Source organism: Podarcis erhardii (assembly GCF_964252035.2).
Source record: "Podarcis erhardii genome assembly, chromosome: 1".
Lineage (NCBI taxonomy): Eukaryota > Metazoa > Chordata > Lepidosauria > Squamata > Lacertidae > Podarcis > Podarcis erhardii.
This window is the reverse complement of record NC_138497.1, coordinates 92,879,455-92,905,164: the sequence shown is the minus strand read 5'-3', so window position 1 is coordinate 92,905,164 and position 25,710 is coordinate 92,879,455. Positions and strand designations below refer to the sequence as shown.

General features: G+C 42.1%; 1 protein-coding gene and 1 long non-coding RNA gene across 4 annotated transcripts in view; one reads left to right on the top strand and one right to left on the bottom strand.

The window, feature by feature from the left end:
• LOC309348761 lies at positions 1-22,173 on the top strand. Its single transcript, XR_014159541.1, has 4 exons — positions 1-647; positions 1,119-1,302; positions 16,914-17,025; positions 19,145-22,173. It is a non-coding gene; the product is annotated as an uncharacterized lncRNA (long non-coding RNA).
• SLC15A2 (solute carrier family 15 member 2) overlaps positions 8,495-25,710 on the bottom strand; it is an 84,417-nt gene continuing 67,201 nt past the window's right edge. For all 3 annotated transcript variants that reach the window (XM_081871904.1, XM_081871905.1, XM_081871903.1), the window contains 6 exons: positions 22,182-22,228; positions 18,017-18,127; positions 16,540-16,636; positions 14,057-14,203; positions 11,874-11,978; positions 8,495-8,880 (listed from right to left, as the gene is read on the bottom strand). In XM_081871904.1, the coding sequence (XP_081728030.1) occupies positions 8,704-8,880; positions 11,874-11,978; positions 14,057-14,203; positions 16,540-16,636; positions 18,017-18,127; positions 22,182-22,228 (684 nt within the window). In that variant the 3' untranslated portion in view covers positions 8,495-8,703. The remainder of the gene's footprint in view (positions 8,881-11,873; positions 11,979-14,056; positions 14,204-16,539; positions 16,637-18,016; positions 18,128-22,181; positions 22,229-25,710) is intronic.

The window sequence follows — 25,710 nt, the reverse complement described above, 5'->3', positions numbered from 1 at the left end:
AGAATGTCACATTTTATTTTCATCGCCTGTCCACAGAGTGTCACTTTGCAACTAGACACACAGGACTTGACTGCCTATGACAAAATGACATTTTAAGTGAGATCATTGCTAATTGCAGCTGTAGCCGTCAATCAGATTAAAATCCCAAACTCAGGGAGAAGAAAAGGCGAGCCCGTTAATTCATTTTGTACAATGTTTGCAAACTGTCACATCAATAACGCATAATAAGAAAAGCCTGCCCCAAAGTAGTAGGCTCAGTGCACACACAACACAATGAGCCACTATATGGCCCCCTTGCCATTACCAGTGGCACATTTATTATCATAAAGAGCAGAAAAACAAACTTCCTGGCTGAAAAACAAGATCAATTTGTACTCAAGCCACTATGTTGGATTCTAAGTGTTGTAATTAAAATGAAGGGCAGATGTTCCACAAAAGCAACAGCAGACATATAGCCTTGTCATAATGAGGATGTTCTTGCAAGGCTGGCTGTGCAGCCCAACAGCATTGCCATCACTTCTTACTCATGTGCTGTTTGGACTCTTGGTTCCCCTTTAGGCAGTGAGACAAAGGAGCCAGGTGGCAGATGCTGCTGCAGGGGATTAACAAGTGTGCTTCATCCAGCACCAGCCCACCCATGAGGCAAGGTGAGGTGACTGCCTCAGGCAGCAGGATCCACAGGGGCAGCAGATCTGTTCTGTACTCCCAATCTCTTTTCTTTGTTTGTAATCTCAATCTTGATTCCCCCTTCTCTCTGCAGCTGTTATTGGTGTGTGTATGTGAGGGGGTGCATGAGGAGAACAGGACAATGCACATTATGCATAGTCATCCATTTAATGTCATGTTAAATTTGATCCTAAGCAAAATCTTACTTGTATGGTTAGGGGAAAGGGGGGTAAATTAATAAAAGCTAGTGCAGAAGTTTAACTCAGTGGGGGTTTTCTTTTTTTTAAATCCCAATCTTTTTGGAATTGTATAAATACCTTATGTACCAGCCAAATTGGCTCATCAAATCAATTTATCAGGGGAACCTAATTTAATCTTGCTATTCGATGAAAAGGGTGTCTTTGCGGAGCAGCAAGGCTTTTAATGATTTACTCAGCTTATCCTGTTTAAAGCACCATGAATGTAGTTCGACAGAACTCAAGGGAGCCATAATGGAAAACCATGACGGAGAAGATGGAGGTGTCAGCCCGTTGACAGCTTTATCTGGGAGAAGCTGCAGGAGGAGCCCAGAACAACCGAGGAGAGTGGAGAAATGAAATAAACATGGGGGCCAATATCACCATTGGTAACAGACAGGTGAGACTAGCAAATCTACAATACAAACTTTTGTGTAACATGAATACTCAACCAGCAAAACAGTGATTCTAAGTGCTTCTATGTGGTATTAGAAGAATGCAACACAGTACACCTAATGCGACTGTACCAGAGAGACTGACAGGATGCTGTGTGTTCTTTATATTGCAAAGGAGGAATGAAGAAGGATTTGATGAACTGAAGATAAGGATAGGCATGATGCAAACAGCTGTACTAGCACATAGTTCCAAACTGATAGAGAGGGTTGTGTGTGTGTGTTGGTAATATCTAAAGTCTTCCAGTATTTAATTATATTCTCAGCTTTACAATCTCATTTTCTCTCAGTTTGATGCGCCACAGTGAATTTGACCTGCTAACAGCTGGTATACCTCCATTTTCCAGGTCAAGCTGCTCTTCCAAAAATGGAGGTGTATTTGGTGGTTTTCAGCTTATTTCTTTTGTGTTTGTGATCTAAATGATACCATTGTCATTTTAACTGTACTCTTTTCGGACAGCACAAAAATGCTACCCCCCCCAACACTTCCAACTTATTTCTGCACCTTTAAAGAGCAGCATTCAATGAAAAACTTTTCATTTCTGCACACCTGATCACTAGCAAAGTTGCTTTTAAAAGGCAGACTGACTAGAAACAAAGATGGAACTACTATGTTTATTATATGGTGGTGATGTGTAAAAAAGGACCTTCTCTGTGGCAGTGCCCCTATTATGGAATGTGTCACCTCTCTGAAGTATGGTTGGTGCTGACTTTTTAATTTTTAGTATCAGATTAAAACGCACCTGTTTACTCAGGTATTCATGGAATGTTAGCGGCACATTTATTTTGAAGAATGAAACCTTTCAAACAGACCTACAACATTCCTTTCAACTTGTTTTACTTGGAATAACAATTGTGCATAAAGAACTTTTAACTTTCTTCCTTGGGGTGGCATGTACGGAAATAGCCGTGTGATGGCACACTGTCTTGGTCTTGAACACTGAAGCTTGGTACTCAAAGCATGGACAATAGCCCTGGCTGTAAAGCTGATGTGCCAGATTCATGTGACCAAAGGGAATTCTAACCCCCACCCCACCCCACCCCACCCCAATCTTTTCCATAATGTGTGGCAACCATTTTGGGACTATGTATGTCCAAAAGATTTTGTTTATAACCCCCGAGATCTCATGGAAATATGTGGAAAGATTTTTTGGAGTGAACTATAATAATTTGATTTGATATTTTTAAGCAAATATACGTGGCTGATGTCTTTTGAGTTAGGTTGTTTTATGTGCGATGTGAAAAATGAAAATCAATGAAATCTTTTTATTTATTTTAAGAATGAAGCCTGTCTATTCTTTTGAAGTTATTTACTGTGGGTTTTTTAAATCCCTGCTGCTATATACGATGGTTTGGAATTTGATGTATTAATGGTTTGAAGTTCAGCATTTCATTTTGCTATACCCCTCCCTGGGATAATTCTTTGATGAAAGGTGGGTGGGAAGTATTGAAAAATAAATAAATATTGTGTGGAATAAATGTAAACTGAATCAGATTTCTTCCCCACTCCCACTGAGGCTTTAATCAATGAGTGAATGTGGGGAAAGGATCTGTAAGCTGCAGGTGTTTATTTGCAGGCAGAGTCTGCTTATATTTACTGGATGGAAAGGGAAGAGTAGAAGCCACAGCAATTCTGATTTGAAAGCCCCTGGGGGAGACCAAGGGTGGGATTTGCCTAAGGAGTCTGGTCAGTGTGAGCCCTGCATATGAGGGCTTCTGCTTGCAAAATGGAACTGTCCCTTTCATCTCTCCGTGCCTCCTGGCACCCTGAAATTGGCTCTGGGGGAGGGAGGTCAGGAGAACCCCCAGAACGGTGAATGGAGGGAGAAAAGGTGGGATTGTTGTTCTGTCTGGCAAATTGCAATGCTTGTGTTGTTGGTGTTGGTTTGCAAGCCCCCTCCATAGAGGCTGGCCCCTCTCACTGTCCTCGGAGCTTGCTTACCGATAACCTCCTCTGGCTGATATCCAGACAGACCAGGGAGATTTTGATAGGCGACATTTTCCCAAGCATGGGCAAAATGCACAACCCCTCCCTCCTGCTTCCGCATGGGAAAGAAAATAGGTCAGAAATCTATTTACATGATGTTTATTCCTGACATTACAGCACTAGAGAAAAACACGTCCTTTCAGTTCAGTTCTTCCAGCATGTCCGACAAACTTCCTGAACATGCGCAAATGGAAGGTTTCAGATTGCACTCTTCACAAAGACTTATCCAGCCTGTGAACGTCCTGGGAAATTCTTTCCCACAGATAAGCGCATCATGTGGTGTCAACAATCTGGCTGTCTGCAGCGGTGATATTTCCATATACTGACAGTTGGGATGCTCACCACTGAACGACACTGAATTCCACTAATGCTCTAATGCTAACAGGTCTTGCAGGATCTCTAATCCAGATCTTTGACATTTTTGAAGGCGGGGTGGCAGATGACCTCTGACCTTACAGACATTGCTGGACTCCCATCATCCCTGACCACTGACTGACCATGCTGGTTGGAGCTGATGGGAATTGGAGTCCAGGAACATTCAGAAGGCCACAGATACCTCACTTCTGTATAGCTAACCCTGATGACTCTGAAACAGGGAACATACAGCGATTCGTGGCAGTGATCACGCTGCATTGTGAAACTGGGCTTTTTAAGGGTTTTGAATCTCATCAATGAGCAGGATAAGATGTTGAGTTGTTGTTTTTAAACCTCTTATTGTCTCTTCTACCACTTTTTGCAGATATCTATTGGCAAAAACTGAGACAGGGGGTATATTTGGCAATATGAATGGAAAATAAAGAGTCATGTTGCATGTAAAATGGCTCTTTTATGATATTGGAACTGGATTCCTTTAATTAAAGCTCTGCATGTGTGACAATCTGTGCTCCCTGACTGATTCTGGCTCCCTCTGCCCCCCCCCCTTGTAATTTGATTGTTGTTGCTTTTAGCAAAGGAAGAGCTTTTGGAAATTATGTGGTTTTAAAGAATATCTCATTGGGCAGTGGCATTGCCTTCTGCAGATAAACCTTTTATTTTACAACAAAATAAAAGTTCCCAATAATTTTCATTCATCGGGTTCCATGTGTATTCCAAAAGCCAAGTACCCAAATTGAAGGCTTATAAAAATTTAAATGCTCCAGTAATTTAAAATCATGTCTGCTAGTGCTAACCAGTGCTGGAATTCATCTGTTCCTTCAGGCATGGGATTTGGGATGAGTGGGTAAGAGGCCTATTTTCTATGTGTGCTTCAATTTGGAAGCAGCTCATGGAAGCATCACACTCGTGCAGTTCAGCTGTTGCAGAGCTAATTTGCAATGTGTCATAAAACAGAATTAGGAAAAGCAAACAAATTTCTTGAAGAGCAAAGAATGTGCTCCAGTAATCCCCAAACATAATGGGCATAAACAGAGAAAATGGAAAACAAGTGAAACTTCACTTGTGGGTAGCCAGAAGCAAACAAGAGCACAGGGCTCCTGAACATTTAATAGTCATGTTGAAAAGGAAATCTCAGCATGTGTAGTTTTCAGTGTGCAATTTATGGGCTAATTCTGTTGGTGTTAAAAGTCAACTTGCCAAGAGGGGGATGCAAGCAAGCAGGTGGAGTGGCATGATCCTTCAGTGAGATAGCATGTATGTTTATTGGCTATATAGTTGTGAGGGAGTTTTCCTCTTAATGCTTTGTTGAATGTCTCTGTTTTGTACACATGAAGTAAGGGAGGACTTGCCCACACTTCCATTTGTCCTGTGCCTAGAAAGCAGAGGGTTGTTGTTGCTTTCTAGGCATGGTTTTCTGTTTGCCCCACCACATTCCCTGGGGAAGCCCATTCTGTTGTTGTTGTTATTAAAATTTGCATACCATCCTTCATCTGAAGATCACAGGGCAGTTCACAACACAAAAACATAAAATGAGAACCCAAAATACATAATAAAACAGAAACAGACCAACAAAGGCCTAGTCCTAGAGAAATGTTTTCGCATGGTGCCTAAGGATATGTCATGAAGGCACCAGGTGAGTCTGCCTGAGAAGAACATTCTGCAAACAGGAAACCAGCATGGGCCCACATTTAAAAGCCCTTTGAGCATTTGGGGTCCCCCCTCAGAGTTTTCCCCATGAAAACCCACTCTTTATCGCACAGTTGGAGCAAACATCAACTCAGGCTTTAAGTGGATTGCCATTTAAAGAAGAAGCAGCCCCGGATTGACCTTAAAGAGAATGGTTGTTTGTTTGTTTGTTTGTTTGTTTGTTTGTTTGTTTGTTTGTTTCAGCCGAAACTCATCAGAACTGAGTTCCGGCACCTCTCTGGTGGGCGCCATTGCCTTTATAAGGGAAAAAGGGAGGTGTTCACGGTGAGTTCCAGCACCTCTATTTCTAGAAAAATAGAGCTAAGAACTTCCATCAGCTGAACTTAACCTCTAGCTGAACAAACTGACTCCTTCTCTTAAGATTCTATTCATCTCAAAGATACAGTCACATACATCATCATGTGGTGTGTGTGAAAAGGGGGCTGAAGAATAGGATTGATGCAGTGGCATGGAGATGGGGCTGGTCTGGATGCAAGGGAGAGTTGAAAAAAGGAAGGAGGAGGCAGGGGAAAGGGCTGGTGGTGAAAATTAGAATTGCAAAAAAGAGGGAGTAGGAAGCATGGAAATAAGGGTGAAGATGAAAGCAAGGGTACAAAAGGGAGTGCTGAATAGGAGGGAATGGTGGTTTCATAGTTGAGTAGGAGATGAAAAGGGTTGCAATGCATAGGAAGAGGAAGATGCAGGGGGTTTCCATGGGGGTGATCTGTCTGTAAATGGGTATTGCACAAAAGGAGGGAGAAGGGTAGGCACGGATACAAGGGTGAAGGTGTAAATGGTGGTGCTGTAGAATGGAAAAGTAGCTTAAAATATATTGGGAAGGTGAAAGGGTGTTTAGTAGTTGCATGGGGTAGGAAGGGGAAGCACTGGGTGGTTAATGTGGGGGGAGTAGTGATGGGGTTAGCAAGTAAAGAGAAGCCGGCAGAGCCCTACCCGCCACCAGTATTTTTCAAAAGGTAGCAGGGAGAGAGCAATTCCTATCCATCTAGGATAGGCATAAGAGCTGGGCCAATAATTATGAGGCTATAACTTTCAAGCACCAAAATATCTCATGCTTGTACAAGCTGAGAAATTGGACAATTATATTACAAGCCTCCTGGAAGTTGCACTTCTCGACAGTGCAAAGAAATAGATGCATCTCTGATTAATTCTCTTACAAGAGCCAAAAGCATCATTTATGCTCTTATCTGCCTTCCTCTGAGCCTGAAGAACAGTAAGAGATAAGAAGATACATATTTTTTCCTTATTTTTTTGCACAAACATGTAAACCTTGGTGCTCTTGTGCCCCAACTTTTAACATATCCTGATCCAGCAATTGTTTATGGGTTTTGAAGCTTGTTAGAGATGCATCCTCCAGATACTTTCATCCTCAATAACTTCTCAATTTAGATCTGTTGTGCATGCTGATCATGTTCCTTCAGAGAAGTGAATGGGGAAGCTTGCAAATGCAAAAGCTTTGTGTATACATAAGAGCAGAAGTGGAATTCTGGAGAGGCTATGCAAGTGTTTCTACTGAAAGCAATTACTATTACTCAACTTCCACATAACCACTACGATCCATATATTTGTGTTGATGGATCTTCATAGCATTATTTGTTATTTGTTATTTGTTTCCTGCCGTGTCTCATAAGACAGCTTACTTGGGGCTTATCACAGCAACCCTGTGCGGTAGGATAGACTGAGAGTTTGTGTCTGACCCAAATCTAGCCAATATACTTCGCTGACTCACTAGGGATCTGAATTCAGGTCTCTCTAGTCCAAGAGTCACTGTGTGAGTGACAATTTGCTGTAATAAAAGGAACAGATGGATAAAAAGTTACACACGGCTTGCATGCCATTCTCTATGTGGAAATGTTTTCTGCTCAGAAAAAATGTCACATTTTAAAGAGCTTATTACTTGAATAGCGATATTCTTAAGCAACAGTCTATGATCAGTTGATCCACGTACAGTAAAACATACAAAATCAAAGCACTCTTCTGGTCAAGTCACTAGAGCTTAGTGAGCAGAGCATACAAATACTGTATCTCAATCCACAGTCTTAGACTATCTGGAAAGTCTTACAGGCATATGCTCCATGAGTGGATAATTGAAAAAACACAGCTTTGCAAAATGTTGGATTATGAAACAAACCAAACATTACTTTAATATTGTGATAAGGAACCAGATTTGTTTTAACAGCACTAACACCAACACTGAGGTGTAGCGCTTTTTTCTGGGGCTGCTCAAGGGTATGATGTACCAGCACCATTTTTCTCCAGATGTTAAAAGTGTGGCACATACTGTAACAACTTCATTGTGAGTAATGGCACCTTTTTTTCTTTTTTAAAAAAAAGCACAGCTGAGGTGTATGTGCTGATTTTCATTGGAACTACAGCACTCAGAGTGGTGAGACTCAGTTTAGCATCGTGCCTGGTAGTTAGTATTAGGTGGAGAAAAACAACTTCCCCTTAATGCCAGTTGCCACATTTTGGAGTGGTGTTCTACTGTGTTGTACTCAGAGTAGACCTACTGAAAATAATGAACCTAACTTCGTCATGCGCATTAATTTCAGTGGGACTACACACTGAGTAAAACTTAGTTGAAAACCATTCCAGGTCCCAACAGAAACAGCAGTGCCAACACCTCCCACATTAGTGTTAGAACTTTGTTTTGTTTTAAAGATCAGGTTGAAGATTCCATGAGGAGAGCTGCTGAAAGAGGGGCTCTTGGGGGTAGAGTGGGGTTCAGTCAGGGATACATAGGTAAGCAAGCTTCATAAACCACTCTGGATTGTGACCTATTGCTTTTGTCTGCCTGTAATAGCATGTTGGCACAGAAATGGCACTGAGCAGGAAGGGTGAATTATAACATACTTGATCACACACACACCCCTTAGATTTTATCCATTGATGCATTTCTTGAATTTTTTTTTATGCATTACTTGTGTGCTCTCCAGGTTGTTTCACTCATTCATTTCTTCAGAACTTTGCAAATAAACACGACCTATTGTTTGAGATGATGGTCACTCACCAAATTGTGTACATTTGAGAATAACTACTCCAACTGCTTGGTGGGGCTGGAAGGAATGGGCAGATTTGAAACCGCTTTGCATCTATTTTTAATGCTTCGTGTCCAAGGAGTTTGTTCACATTTATTCAGCCGACTTTAAAAGAGCCTATTTTGCCCTTTCCCCTGAATATAATATATTTTGTGAGATGCCATCATGAAAAATAAATCCATTTCCTCCACATCTTGTTAAAAGAGAAAGGCCACAAAATCCCACGCCAGTGTCCACAGCCGCCTTTATAGCTCTGCTTTCTTGGTAACAAGCCCAATCATATTTTTATTGTTTGACATCCCTTGTTGGTCCTCTCTGGCAAGGAGTTCTTCTGGGTCCATGCTGGTGTAAAAATATCCCATGATGGAGAAAATAATAAACACAATAAAGAGCAGTGCAGCAAAGAGGACAAACTCGAGCCACTGGAGAAAGAAGAGGGTTTTGAAAAAAACAAAAAATTAATATTTATTTGCCAACAACACTTACATATTGATCTTCTTCCAACTGTACAGAAGCTTAGTCAAACTATTTCACTTCTAGTTACCAGCTGCATATGGCACCTGGAAGTGATAGAGGAGCAGAACTTTGCAAATCACTCTGACAGGGCCAAACTAGATGCAATTTATAGGACACAATTTGGTCTTTTTGCTTTAACCAATAGCTGGTGTGCCTCCTTCCCCCAAACACCAAGCTTCAATGGGACTGTGACATGGGTGATAGGGATGGCGTCATCCCTTTGCATGCGGCCCCATTGCAGTACTGATCTGGATTAGGGGTCCTGCACTGAATGCTTACATTGGAGGAAAGCTCCAGTTTGCTCCGGTTTCCAAAATGGCTCAGGAATGTGAGCATGGAAATCCTTCGGAAGACCATATAGCTAAACTGCTGCTCTTTTCAGTGCATGTGTGGCATGGGGAAAAAAACCTGTGTGATAACCCAATTTTTCAAAATCCACATTGTGTTTTATTTGGGGAATATTTAGGGAGGCTAAAAATAGGGATATGCTACCCTGAAGGGCAGAATTTTGGCATTTTGGCCTCTGAGGGGAGTTACTGGAATTACGATAAGTTCACTGGTTCTCATGACCACAGCAAAATGTCGCTGTGTGTACGTGTGTTTGGGAGAGGACTGAGATAACATGAACAGCTGTAGTTGCAGATGTACCATAAGGGGCAGAAGTCCAGGTTCCCACTCAGCAGAATGAGCTGGATGGCCACAAAATGCAGTAGAGCTGGCTCAGCATATTTTGCACTAAGTGCAGTAATACACATTACCAACTAAGTAGCCCCACCCCCAACCCACCATTATGTCCAAAGTTTAAAAACACTTAATTGCACACAGGAGTTCTTCTGTGCAATAAAAGACAGTCATATGCTGGAAAATGAGACTAAATACACACATTTAAAGCATACACACACCACTAAAGGATCCTTGGAACTGTGGTTTCTTAAGGGTGCTGGGAATTATAGCTCTGTGAGGAGTGAACTACAATTCACAGGACTTTTGGGGTGGGGCAAGTGCTTTAAATGAATGGTTTGTAGCCTTAGCGTGCATGAACTTGATATTGTCATATAGACAAAACAAAATAAAAAAATTCCTTCCAGTAGCACCTTAAAGACCTACTAAGTTAGTTCTTGGTATGAGCTTTTGTGTGCAAGCACACTTCTTCAGTTCTGAAGAAGTGTGCTTGCACACGAAAGCTCATACCAAGAACTAACTTAGTTGGTCTTTAAGGTGCTACTGGAAGGAATTTTTTAATTTTGTTTTGACTATGGCAGACCAACACGGCTACCTATCTGTAACTTGTCATATAGAAGCAAGGTCATGCATCATGTGAGCTGACAGGTAGAGTCAAATGAATCTAGTTTAATTAGTTTTCTTATTTTCCCCCAATGTCCTTCCTGTGAACATTTTCCAGCAATATACATCTATTGTTACTGGTACAGATTAGAACAACACATGTGCTCAGCTAAATGCCCTGGCATTAATTTTTTTTGGTGTGTGTATGTTATTAATTTGTGAGGGAGGACACTAAATTGGATGGCACACTAATTGCATTCTATTCTCCTTGTTGTGTCAGCTCTATTAGTTAATTGCTTTATTAGTTAATTGCTCATTTGCTCAGTGGCCTTTCTCTCCATTATGTAGGTTAATCAGTTATTTTTTGTGATGTATCTCTTCCCCTTTGTACAAGTTACTTATTTCCGCATTCATTACTTCTGGGCTATATACTGGGGCCATTGGTAGGCAAGTGTCCTAATCATACACATTAAACTGTCGGCAACAATCTAGGTTATAAGTCTCTCTGAGCATTTTAAATTAGCACTTGGAAGGAGGATTTGGTTTCCACTGGTTGTACCCAGTGCTTTCTTTGGTTTTTTAAAAACAGTATTGCTGGTAGTCATATCTTGATCATCATGGTTGCAGCACAAAATGACTATCATGGCAGCCAAAAAAGAAAAAAAGAGATAGTACTCTGTACTGGTGAATATCATCCATTAAGGTACTCCATACCAGGGAGTGCCATCACAAAAAAGAGCACTAGCTGTGCCTATTCTTTTGGATATGCCTGAATCCACACCTTCTCCTGTCCACTGACATATGTGCCACACTAACAGAGAAAATGTTGTCCGTCATACTAAGATGCTGTGCCATTTACAGAAGTTGAAGTGATAGTTAGGAAGGATGGTCCATTTTAGAACATTCTTCTTCGACACAACATGCATTCTTGCCTCAACGGAAGGATGTCTTTCTTTGCGTGAAGAAAGTCCTGCGTCTTTGGGTATGCATTCATGTTTCACGGATGGAGAACCTGTGGCCCTCCAGATGCTGCTGGAATACAACTCCCATAATACCTGATTGTTCACCGTGGTTGCTAGGCCAAATGGGAACTGGATTCCAATGGCATTTGGAGGGACACAGATCCCCATCCCTGGTGTAAACAAATGTAATGTGTGAACTGGACAATCAGGTGCAACTGTGATTAAGCGGATTTCTTCTCACTATATCGGGGATTGCCAGGTTAATCACCAGTAAAATCAAGTCTAGGAAATAAATAGGTGAGTGACTGCCATTTCCATCTTACCCTGTACTCTCTTCTTTAACTCCCTAGCGTCTAATGCAAAGAAAATGCCTTTCCCATCACCCCCTACCTAATCCTTTTTACTGGACAGGACAGGGATTGCTCCTGAGCATAGAAAACATACCTGAGAACTCCAATCATCCCTGCCAATTCACCATGTTGACTGAGGCTGATGGGATTTGGAGTCCCAACAACATATGAAAAGCCACTAGTTTCTCCACCCTTGTTCTGCAAGAATGGCTGCCAAATGTACTGAAAGCAGATCAGAATGTCCTGTGGAGTGTTACTCACAACTCCAGCCTAGTGCCATGGTTAATTTATTCTATCCCATACCTGTTCCATTGGTGCAGCCTGGGCAACAACAAGCACAATCGCATTTCCAAAGGCCACGGTTAACAGCCAGCCAGCCTGCAGCACTGACTTCATGCTGGCAGGAGCCTGAAAAGAAAGGAAGAAAACCAGGAAGATTAGTCCATTCCCAAACACTGAGAAATTTCCTCAGCATCCTCACTGAGTACTATGCTGCAGACTGCACTCAACCACTTTCCTGTTTTGCGATGGAGTAAGCAAATCACCTCATGGCTTTGTGGGCCAGTTACAGATCAGTATGTATTCCTTAGTTACTTGGTTCAACACCTGATGATTCACCAGGACCGGCCTCTACCATCAGGCAGAATGAGGTGGCCGCTTCCAGCAGAAGATGCAGAAAAGGAATGGTGGTGAGGCATTGGAGGACAGGGCTGTGTCCACCATGTGGCCTGACCTTCAGCCCTTAAGTTAGTTTGCTGCCCTCATGTGAAGTGAAGGACGTTTAAAGTTAAAGTTAAATTCCCTTAATAATAAATGGTGGTGGTGGTGATATGCCACTCCAATCAGCATCTGTACATGTAATGGTAGAGGGTGGGGATGGCAGCACACCATTTACCTCAGGTACCAAAATGCTTTTGAGTGGCCCAGTGACTTGCAGACAGATGTGTGAACTGACTCAGTTGAATAACACTATATCATTCTGAGGTAATGTGAAGTGATCTGGAAGTCTTTGCCGAGGTGTCTGATATGTAATGGCTCATTCACATCTGACCATCACAATCTGATGCTGCGGCCATCGAGCGATGAGCATTTATGTGTGTATAAATCAATCAACCCTGAGGCATGGCAGAAAATGGCACTGAGGTATATCAAGGGGATTCTGAGAACCAGCACATACTTCCTCTGCCCTCCAGCAGCTCTCATGTAAGCGTCATCCTACCTGCCTGTGTCATGTGTGGGTTATCTCTGTATTCTCCCAGGGGCCCCAAGAAGAGACTTCAGGAATATAGGAGAGTGGAGAAATACCACATAGCCTTTGAAATAAATGTGGCTGTTGAAATGCCCTGTGGTTTTCTTGGATGTTTGAGGGAAGCAGCATAGGAAGCTGCCTTATACCAGGTTTGCTTATCTTAGAGTTTTTGCTCTGACTGATAGAATCTCTCCAGGGTGTCAGGCAGGGATTTTCCCTTATCACCAGCAATCTGATCCTTTAAAAAAAAAAATGGATAGACCAGGAGGCCTTCTGCATGCAAGGCATGTGCTCTGCTACTGAACAATGGCCCCTCCTCGTTGCACACAAATAAGAACTAATCTGTCAGCACAATACAAAAGAAACAAGAGAGAGAGCGAGAGCACATGACTCAAGCTAACACTGCTCCCAATTATATTCTGTCCCATATTGCTATAAACCTTATATGTTTCTAGACCTTAAGTTTTAAAAGGATTACTCAGGATTACTTTATATACTAGTTTCCCCCCCATCACCTAATAAATTTTAAAACACCAATAGTATATTGTGATAGCCAAAGCGAATGTTTCCATTTACTCCTGGAACCTTTAATACAGGAGGGTAATTGCTTCCATAGAATTTGTGAGGGCTGTAGTTTCTACCCACTTGACCTAGTTTATAATAGAATTATGAAATTTGTTATGACGGGATGTAGTGATGGCAACCCACTTGGATGGCTGTTATATGGGACAAGTTCATATGGCTATAGTCAAAATGGCTATATACTACCTTCAGTCTTTGAGGCAGTGTGCCGCTGTATACCAGTGGATGAGGATAATGATCTGTAAAGGGCTATTATGCTCATGTCATGCTTGTGGGCTTCCCACAGACCACTGTGAGAACAGGATGCTGAACTTGATGCACCTTTGGACTAATCCAGCAGGGCACATCTTATGTTCTTATTGTGCCAGATCTTCTGGTCACTGCATTCAATCATCATGTCCACACAAGGAGATGGAGAGCAGAGAGATGTACATATTAATAGATCAGGACTGCAGTCCAAGGCACACTTTACTTTCAAGTAAATTCACAGTAAATTTGGTCAGGATTGTGGTGCAAGTCTACACCAAACTTGCAACTTGCTCTCTGTTCTCTCAGCCTTTGGAAGACCTGGCAAAGTACAGCTTTCTATCCTGTCCTTCTTCTCATTAAGCACATCAGATTTCTGATTTTCTTCTTTGTGCTCTACATACATTACCTGGGAGTAAGAGAAGGCAATGCCTGTAATGGAAAACATCACTTCTCCAGCTGATATTAATAGGTACTGTGGAATCTGCCATGAAATATGGACATTATTGGCTGAGATGTCTTCTGTCTTCCATGCTTGGAGGGACTTTGTAGAAGTCTAAGTTAGGAGGGGGGAAAAGTCACGATGATTAGGTGATGTTAATGCAGAATCTATGTTGGTGTGTGTGTGGAGAGGAAAGGTTTTCTTTTGAAGACTGAAGCAGCATTCTCCTCCTGGGCCCACTAAACAAGTGTGAACTCTGCCAGTGGACTGAAATAAAGTCACATTAAAAGCATCGGCAAACTCTGCTTTTACCGGGAAGGTGCTGGAATTGTTTATGAGATGCATTTAATCACCATAAAGGGAAAGACAACAAGAAGGCCTGTTTTAGAAGGCTAAAAGGGGTGAGCAGTAATTGTGTGCATTACTCATTGGACTATGGAGAAATGTCACAAACACCTTCAAAAGAAGTTTGATGTTGACAAAAGATTGGGCATAGAAGATAATGATCCTAGCTATTTACATACTGCAGTTCAGCCATATTGCAGCACCATATGCATAATTTAGCTTCTTTATGCATATGCCACAAAGCATAATAGATCTGGAAGCTGAACAAAGCATACTGTTAATTGCAACAGCCAGATTGGAGAAGATCAGTCACTTGGTCAATAAGAAGAAGAATAGGTATATAATGAGAAGACATACAGCCAGCAGAAAATTCAAAACAGGCCAGATTGACTTGAGTGCTATCAGTGGCAGTTCTTTACCATCCTGATGCATACTGCTAAACTCTTGATTGTTCATACTGTTATAAATCTAGATCCCACATTATTCTGACTGCAATACATAAATGCACAATACATACTCCTCAGTATAATACAATTACATTTACTTCAGGTCTTTCACATCTACCAACTCTACCAATCCAGAGCATAACTACTTGCAGATAAAGACTAATTCACACAATAGAAATGATGAATACATATGTGTATACTTTATTGCTTGGAATGTGTGATAAATTTTACTTGTCTATTTTTGTTCACAGTAGAGATGAAAGAAAGCATTTCTTTCTGTTCCTCCCTGTATTCACGGCATGCAGCACCGTTTCCATTCTGCTGCAGTTCAACTTCTGTCAAAAACTGTCATTTGTCTCACTCTCTGCTGCAGTAAAATTACATAACCAACATAATTTACATAATTAAGTTGTATAAGTTATGTTGTCGCTATCTTATTCCACCCCATTCTTTTCAATGCGAATAAAATCCAATGCAAATGCATGCGTGTGTGTGTGTGTGCGTGCGTGCGTGCGCGCGGTGTTAATCAATAAATCATTTTTGAAATGAAAGCAAGAACAATAGTGGATACAAATTGTATTTTGCTGGATTGATTTCCATTGTGGACATGGGATGAATAAATGAGTATTGGAAATTCCTGCTCCTGATTGGCCAGCCTCATATTGTGTCTCAAGAAACAGTTGATAGAGCTATGGATAACAAATAGTGAAGTATTAAATATTCAGTAACAAAAACAAAAACAAAAAACTGGACAATCTATGTCAGACCCTCAAGAATTAAGAGCAAAAATTTAATTTCTGCTGGGCTGTGTCTATCCATTCATATGCCTGTTCATTCATCCATCAGTTCATCTGTGTGTTTATCACAAATTCTATGCATATTTATTCAGAAGGAAGTAACAAAGAGTTCAATGGGGCTTGTTTCTGGGTAGACAAAGGATAATTCTTCTACACTGAGGCAGCTGCCACCATCTTAATTTTCCCAGAATGCCTCTGGGTCCTATGTCATGATCCACAGGTGTCTGAGGAAATTAAGTAGAGGCTGCAGCTGCCTGATGTGCACAGGGCCTTTTTAAAAAAGTTTTGTCATTGGCATCTGTAGGCAGCATTTGCCAGACCTGCAATTTGCCAGACCTGCCAGACCTGCAATCCATGCATGTTTACTCAGAAGTAAATCTCACTCTGTTCAGTAGGGATTAAAAAGGTAAAGGTAAAGGACCCCTGACAGTTAAGTCCAGTCGGACTCTGGGGTTGCAGCACTCATCTCGCTTTACTGGCTGAGGGAGCCAGCGTTTGTCCGCAGACAGCTTCCGGGTCATGTGGCTAGCATGACTAAGCTGCTTCTGGCAAAACCAGAACAGCACACGGTACCTATTTATCTATTCACACTTTGATGTGCTTTCGAACTGCTAGGTTGGCAGGAGCTGGGACCGAACAATGGGAGCTCACTCCGTCGTGGGGATTCAAACTGCTGACCTTCTGATCGGCAAGCCCTAGGCTCTGTGGTTTAGACCACAGCGCCACCTGCGTCCCTAATAAATCCACATAGGATTTCAGCCAGACACCCACTGAGGTCAATGTGGGAGACAAGTACATGGCCTTGACTTCAGTGGCTGAACATTGGCTGGGAATGGCATGCAAGAGTCAACGGGCAACTTACGTTTGTTATAACAACTGTATATGCTGCTCCAAAATCAAGAAGGCCCAGGTGCAGGATGAATTCTTCTGCTCCCACTCTGCATTTGACATTGTTGTATCTTGATATGACAAAGAGGGAACACAATAGTTCCTGGTTAGCCACTCATGACTGAAAAGCACAGGGTGTACCCATTAATAAGATCCTTCAAGCTGATTGAGGGCATTGTATAACACATGCTTCTGGTTCTGTGTTAAGTACAGTGTGTTATGAGCATTTTAATATTCACAGGTATTGCTTTAGGGACAGCTGAAGAAGGGCACTGATCAAAAACAATTGTGCATTTATTTTGCATTGTACAGTAAATTGCCAGAATTGTTTAAACTTTTATTTTCCAGCTCTGGTTTTCTTTAAAGACAGGGGGGAAGAAGAAGAAGAAGAAGAAGAAGAAGAAGAAGAAGAAGAAGAAGAAGAAGAAGATACATCTTAGACCCTGTTCTGCATGTGCAGGTAGGCAAAATTGCAGAGAAGCAATATGGATTTGCCAGATGCCTGGTTTGGTTTTACTAATTTCAGCAAGGCTTACCAACCATAAGGACTGGAAGAAGAATAACTTTTTGTACTCATCTTTTTCACACATACTAATTTACTCAGGAGCAAGATGAGATGCACAATGAACATGCCTTTCTTGAAAAGAGACCACTGCTTAGTGGAAGAACATCTGTCTTGTAGGCAAAAGGTCACAGGTTCAATCCTGGGAACCTCCTGTTAAAAGATCTCTGAGAGCAAAGCTGTTAAAGAACTGCGTGAGAGCTTGGAGGACTCCTGCTAGCCACACTAGAAGGATTAATACACATCATTTGTTTATCAGGCCCAGTATTGTTCACTCTGACTGGCAATGGCTTTCTATGGTTTCAGGCAGAGGTCCTTCACATTACCTGTTACCTGAACTTCTAAACTGCAAATGCCAGGAGTTGAACCTTGGACTTTCTGCCTGCAAGAGCATGAGCTGTACCACATGGTCCTTCCTTGCTGTCAAGAGAGGATCAGAGCTGTCAGTTCTAACAATGCTGAATTTCCTTGTTATGGACTATGTGGGAAACTGTGATGCCTGCCTTGGACTGGTAGTGCTTAATCCCATCATACATCTACATGATCACTTATGGATATTCCATGCAGTCATTTCAGGTTGGGAAAGCTCTATGTGAGCTTCATTCTTAAACTCAGTGGAGCTTTGTTGTTGTTGTTGTTTGCTTCTTGGAGTGTAGGCTATCCACTGAGTTGCCTAGCCCAGAACATCCCCACTGTGTACTTCTCTTCATCTGATTAACTGGATGGGAAGGTATTTGGAAGATATACATGGGGAAACTAGACCAAAACCATACCTTATAATAACAAGAAAGGGCCAAATTTCTAGTGAACCGACCCAGAGATATCACACAGAGCCCGCAAAGAGAAATGGGTGCTAGCTCAGAGCATGGAAATGTTGACAGTATCTCACCTTCCCCTTGCCAGGGTCCTGTAGCTTGAAACACCGTAACTTTTGTTAATACTGACAAAATCCTCATTGCCAAGAGTGATGTTGACATCCAGGTCCAAAGAATTAATGAATCTGAAAGGAAACTTGATTTCATCATGACAGAAAGTGAATAAGGCGAAAGAAAGCACCAGATATTTCACTGGAGGCATGCAATCTCTTTTTAAAGGGGGCTTCATCTATCTCTTAATTTTTATGATAGTCTTGCCACCAGAAATACTACCAATTAATCACAGATTACAGTATCCCTATACATTTAACCCCTTGAGACAATGCAATGATGCCCTTTTCCTTTCTAGGAGAAATAAAATGATTTGTGTGGGTGATTCTATCTAAGAAACTCAGTGGGGTGGGATGGCTGAGGGGGGATGGAAACCTTAGTCAAGGGTGCTAAACATTACTCTCCTTCATGATACTACTCCAGAAAGAACAATTTCCTATTGGCTATATTAGGCAAACACTATGTTTTTCAGAAGGCACTGGGTAAGTTGCAGAGTTGTATTATTACTTATTTCAGAATGAAAAATAACAAAATCTCAGAGTTCACGGGCATCACTATGGCTCCATGCAGAGGACATACAGCAGGGGGTGGGTGGCTAGTAAGCTCTGATGCTTGTGATTCTCAGCAAGGCGTCTGCCCAAACATCTGTCCAAAACTGGATGCTGAACAACAATTGTTATGCAACTGTTATGTAACTGTTATGCAACTATATCAGACCTGCACAACTCATGACTGACCAAGCTGAGCATAGCCCACCAGGTCCTTGACAAATCTACTCTGTTTTGCAGTCAACAGAGGTGAAAGGGACCTTGAAGGTCACCTGGTGCAACTCCTGCTCAATACAGAACCTTCAGAGCATCTGTGGCAGTGGGCTACCTCCTGCTTAAATACATCCAGTGAAGGGCAGCCTTTTGCATGGTTTGCACAACTCTTACAATTAGCAGGGTTTTCCTAACAGCCAAGAGTGTTGTTTCCCTGCAGAATGCCACCCACTGGTTCTAGTGGGGCAATGAGAATATCTTCTGCCTGACATCCCTTCACATTTCTGGAGAGAATGCTACCATATCTTCCCTTAATCTTTTCTTATATAGGCAAGCAGCAGAACAGGAGGTTTGCTGTGACCCTAGTGAGCCACCATACATGGCTGCATTTGGCTTGAGTTACTAACTGTGCAAGCCTGACATCTGCTGATTTGAAAGAGACCTTCCTTCAACAAATCAGAATGGAACTTCTAACATTGGTAGGAAACACAAACCTGCATTATGATTTCCAGTGTCCTCCCTCCTGAAATTCTATCTATTCCTTTTTGTGCTGGCTTAATTTTGCTAGCAATTTAAATAGAATGCTCTATGAACAAGACAGGGTGAATATGTCTTTGGGAGGGTGAAATGGATCCCATTATATCTTAAATATTTCATCTGGGAGGGTAAAGAAACTGTAGGAACATTTTAGATAAATCCCAGCTCAGCACAGTTTATGAACATTTGCTGGTTCCATGGCACAGCACATACTTGTAGGCAAAAGTTCCCAGGTTTGGTCTCGCTTTGTCAATTAAAGGACTGTGTAGGGTTCCCAATTGTGGGGAGGATTTCCTCTAAACATGGAAATGTTGAGGGTGAAGCCAACAGGGACATTGTGGGTGAGGGTAGCACACCCTCACCATCCTCATATTATTCACCCAAACTTTAACAGAACGCCTGAATGGCATATTGTAATTCCTTACATCCTCCTGACCTGGAATCCATTGGTTGTATCCAATCCAGTCCAGTCAAATCCAACTGCACAGCCCCTTTTCCTCCCCTCCTTCTGCACCCCCAAAATCTACTTCACAAGGTTCCTCAGCCCTCTAAAGCAGATTCTAAGGTTGCACAGGTGAGAGGAGGGTAAAGTTTTGAAGTGCAAGCCGAAGTCTGCTACGTGGCTGGAACACCAGCACTGGGTACAATGCCAGATCTCCAAAGTGGGTTTAAACTCAACAATGAAGATTTAGTTTTCCCATAAACTGTACAGTGTTCCAAGTCCTAAATAAGCTTAATAAATCTGTCCAGTCTAATGCAAAATGGTAAGTTTCTTTCCATATATTTCACATTTTCCTTGCAGCTAAGGACTAGAACCAAATGAGCATCAGCAATCATGTAAACCAAGTGAGTTGTTCCCTGCTGCTTTTAGGTAAGCACAGTGTAGACTGTTTCTACTCCTTGCACAATGCAAAGAAAGAAAAAACATTACGGTCTAATGGCTACAGATCTGAACTATCCGGGATTCTACCCACCCCACCCACCGCTTTCTGCAGAATGATGGAGGCTCTGATCCCTAGAGGTGGGCAGTGGACTGCAACACAACAATAATTAGGATAAGAGAAAAAATGGAATTAATTATTGCAATTGATTAATTCATTAATCACAGGCTTTAACAGAGGTTGTAATTTAAAAGAAGTATTTTCCCTTCCAAAGAGTGTTCAACAGAAACAACATTTGTAATAAGCAAACTGTGTAGAAGTCTCCACTCAAGTAAGGTTTTACAGATGACTTTCCCAATGAATTATGTGAATTGTTATTCAGATGGAAGGGGTGCTCTTTCCTTTATTAATACTCTCAGAATTTTCTTCAGTTAATCAGTTTAAAAGCAAGACACATTACAGGAATAAGAATAAAATAAGGAACATGTATAAGCAATATGGCAAGCTTGCATTTCCTTCTTTAGAACATTATTTTGGTGGGGTAAGGCGGGGGGCGGGGCTGGCTTTCGGATGTTGTTGGAGACTCCCACTCCCACTGGCCCCAACCAAGTTGTCAGGGATGATTGGGGTTAAAACCCAGTAAGTTCTGTGTGGAGGGACACAGGTTCCGCTCCCCTGTCAACTCTCATGAGCCCCAGCCAACATGGCCAAAAGTCAAGGATTGTGGGAGTTGTAGTTCACTGATACCAAAATGGTTTCCCATCCTTCACATAAGGTCACTCCCCTTCACCCACATTTCAGTCTTGGGCCACTCTGAAGGAAGCATTTCTAATGCCATTCGGGCTTGCATGGTGGATTCATGAACTGTATTACTGCTATACTACTACTACTACTACTACTACTACTACTACTACTACTACTGATACCACGCCCATCTGGCCGGGTTTCCCCAGCCACTCTGGGTAGCTTACAAGACTGAACCGGAATACCTGACTAGTGCGGCTGTCTCTCTGAGCCTCTTCACAGTTTGCATGGCAATCATGTTTGCTGCAGCAACATCAAAACTGTGTGTGCCACATGAAATAGGGGGAATCTGGCATGGGAGACATGAATTGCTAAACACTAAACACTTGCTAAACACTTAGGGATATACCTAGCAGAGCTCTGACTGGTGGCAGATCTCCATCCCTGAATATTTAGAAATGCATGGATTCTCCTTTTACATATCTGCTATGTGGAACACTTGTGTAGCCAATTATGGCCGATGGGATACTGCAAAAGGTAGGAAGGTTTACACCTCAGCAAGGAGCCCACTGCCAGTCCTCTGGTCCTGTGCCACTTCCCTGTTGATGTCTCTGCCTGTTCACATGTACTCTTCCAAGTTTACACACAGATTGTCAAGAGCTGCAGGCTCCCTCTCCTTCTGGAGAGAACAATGGATCAGGACCAGAGGGAAATGGCAATTGATTGACCAACTGAAGGCATCTTGTCCAAACGCTTTGCAAAATGCAGAGAAAACACAGCACCCTTTCCCTGGGTGGAGAGAAGCAGCTGCAAGGAGCCAACTGAATTCAGCGTTGTATAGATGTGTGTGATGTGGCTGCTTCAGAGTGCTCAGTGGGAACTGCTGCAGTGGTTGTTCCTAACCAATCAGCAGCTGCATATCTGCACCATTTGACTTCCCTGCCTCCACCATCACCTTGCATTTCCTACTGCTAAAGTTCTCCTCTTCTTTGGTCACTGCTTAGTGATAATAGACTCTTCCTACTACTTCCTACCTTTACACTCTCACTGGGTGCAGCCATAGCAAGCATAATTGCCATATAGTACAGCTTTCATTTGAAACACACTGATGAGGCCCAAGCTCTGGCTGAGCCTGTGTTAACGGCTTCTGTCAAAGCATGGAATTAGAGCAGCAAAGAAACAGGTCACCCAAATCCAGTTCACACCTCACAGCAGACATGCCTTCTGATGGCTTTCCCCCCATATCTTTAATCTGAAAGCAAAGGAAAACAAAATCAGTACATGATTTCTGCTTACATGCAGGTTTTCTAACAAGCAAATAATTTGTAAATAAAAACTAAAAAAAAAACATGGGTTCTGAATGTGAACTTATTAAATGGAAGAAGATGTTTGAAATGCTCTTTTTATCAGGTCCTACATGGCTTGATTTCTGGTAGGAAGGTTCCTATCCAATTTATAACCTACCAGGCTCACACTGGTCCAAATGACAGGCAAGGCAACTTTCTCATCTTGCTAAAGCTAAAAGCTAAAATGGGACCCTGTTTTGCCCAGGCATGCATTGATCTACTTTGTGACAAAAACAGGTGCTTCACCAGCTGCACTTAGGGCTCATCCAGATGTTCTTTTGTGCCCAGCGCTTCCCCCCCGAAAATCCCACTCTTTACCGCTGAATTGGAGCAAACAGCAATCAGCAGAAAACCCAAATTACTGTTTGTTACGATTTAGCATTAAAGGGTGGGTTTTCCTGGGGCAGGGAACAAAAAATGAAAAAGTGAAACCAAACAGATGGACACAGAGCTTTAAAGTGCAGGGCAAAAACTAACAAGCCCTTAGTTTCCACAAATCATGTAGGAATGGAGAAGATCACCAGGGTCTGGGTCAGCACTGAGTTGAGAAAGAAGTGGTGGAGAAGTACACACTGAAGCATTGCAGTGAGTCCATGTGATACCATGTGTCTGGAGGGCCTCTGGAACAGGACTCTTCAACCTTTCCATCCACCTTTAACCCAAACATGCACTTGGAGACCCAGTTCTTAATTTTTAAGCATGCATTTTTTTGGTGGAAGTGCTGCCATTGTGACCCACCTTAGATCAGGCTGTGACCTTGAAGTGGGTGTCCCGACCTATCAGTTGAAAACCAGAGGTCTAGACGTAGCACCTTATATACATTTCTCAATTCTAAATAGCAGATGAATATTTAATGGACTGTCTGTGACCTTTCTTTCCTACAGAATGGTTAAGGCCTAAGCTTTATCACCACAGCATAGCAGATCAAGTTGGTTAAGAAATTGAATGCATAAAGTTTTTTAACTGAAGGTTAGGGGATGAAAGATGCAGGAGGGGAATGGTGGGAAATCTCACACAGATCTGAAGGAATGGAAGATACTATCCAATTACATCCTTCCACTATTGGAAGTTTTCCATCAGCAGAGGGATACAACTGGATACAAACCACAGTTACTTCTCATTAAAAGGGCTGGGAAGAGATATGCATTGCTGAATTTTCACATATTCATCCAAAATAGCATTTTAAAAATCTGAACAATTTTTTTAACCTGCAAGTTTCTAGATAATGGTTGTAATCTCTATAATATCACTCCATAAACTGAGTGTGTTACACAGAACTTTCTCAGGGCACACAAACAGGACTAGTGAGAGGACCCCAGTTGTCAGTAACAATTCCAACAGCTGGGCAGTCCTTTACACTTAACTGTAATGACTTTTGGAAGAGGGTTTCTTCCCAACCTTTTCACTTCCATGTCTATAAAAGGCCTTTGAGTGCTGCATGGCTTATATTTAGTAAACAGACAATAAATTGTAAAAGGAATAGTAAATAAACATGATTAATAATGAACAACTAGTTTGCAAACAGTCCACAGCAGCATTTCCCTTGATAATGAATTCAAGCTGATTAGCATCTCACTAGCGGATCCAGCCAGTTATTGGTGCTAACCAACAATGATTAATTTTTCAGCCAGTGGCTGTGATGCCATCAAATATATGGAGATGCTGCAGCAATCATTCTCTTCCTGAATCCCACCAAACAAACAAAACAAATATCCAATCTTGCAAACACAACAGGGCTTAAACTGAAAACAAGCCCCATGCATATCTCCTAAGAAACAGATCCACTGAGTTCAATGGACCTTATTCCCAGGTAAGTGTTAGTTGACTTCTGTGATGTCTTGCTAATGAACAGGGGATGCAAAGGCAAAGGCAGAAAAAAATATGTGCACATCCTGATGTCTAGTGGCAGCTTTTGCAAGAGCCTGAGAATAGAAGCACTGAGGGGCAAATGTCTGTTTCATAAGAACATGGGAAATAAAATGAAAAGAGAGGCATAGGTCCAGGGGCAGCAGCAGACAGTGAGAGAAAGTTGGGAGTCATGGGGAGAGGAAATAAAACTCTATTGCAGAAAGAAGACCTCTGACCTTAAACTCCTGTCATTAGACTCAGCCACAGAGGATACTACTCCATGAGCCGCTTGTTGAAATAAAAAATGACTGCCAGCCCAGTCAGCTTCTGTACTACATAGAAAGAGGGAATGGCATCCGGTTGTTCCTTGCCTCATGAATCAACATGTCCTGCACCAGCCCAGACACTTGTAAACATCTTTAAGACTGCATGCATGGTAAAGGTAAAGGTAAAGGGACCCCTGACCATTAGGTCCAGTCATGGACGACTCTGGGGTTGCGGCGCTCATCTGCTTTATTAGCTGAGGGAGCCGGTGTACAGCTTCTGGGTCATGTGGCCAGCATGACTAAGCCACTTCTGGCGAACCAGAGCAGTGCACTGAAACGCCGTTTACCTTCCTGCCAGAGCGATACCTATTTATCTACTTGCACTTTGATGTGCTTTTGAAATGTTAGGTTGGCAGGAACAGGGACCGATCAATGGGAGTTCACCCCGTCACGGGGATTTACTTTTGTGCTGCTAATAAACAAAGGCAAGTTTTCCACGGGAAGGATTTCAACATTGTGTTAAGGTGATGGTTCTGAAAGGGCAAATATTTCAGCTTGCCAGGCAGAATGATCCTCTCTCCCCCCACAGAACAACCTCCCACCCCTGAGCCAATTTTGGGGGCAACACAGGGGGAGTAGCTGGGAGCAGTGAGCCCCATTGCAAAGTGGAAGGGTTTGTGCAGGGATCCTGCTAATAGGTCTAATTCATTGAAACTCGTCCGCAGTATGGCACTTACATCTTTAAAGAGTATTACTATTATACAATGTTTAGGTCAAACATCAACATCATATAGTTCAACCTCTTTATTTTGGCCTGATTCCCTTGCTCATCATCTCTTTATAGAAAACATTAGCCTATCATCATGCAAATTACATTGTGCAAGAAGCAGAAAACAGCAAAAGCTGCCTCATCATTAAGTCTTTAGCTCTGATTTTGCTGTTTCTATGTAGATTTCTGCAGAAAGAGAGAAGTTTGCTTAATCATGTGGCCTATTCTGTCAGCTTAATGGCTGTTCTGTTCATTTGCAAAGAGCCTAGAGTCTAGAGAATTTGCGTCTGTCGTGAAAACGAGGAGAGATTTAAATCACAAACACAGGGTTCATTGTCAAATCAAAAACTTATCTTTTTTTAAATAAAAAATGTAAAAGTGATTTATTGTAAGTGCTTTAGTACTTCCAAATGGCCAATGTAACTCTAATGATTCTGATGGCTTTTGGTACGGTCATTTTGGTGGCTTCTATTCCAAATTACTATGGTGTCGTGTTAGAGCAGTG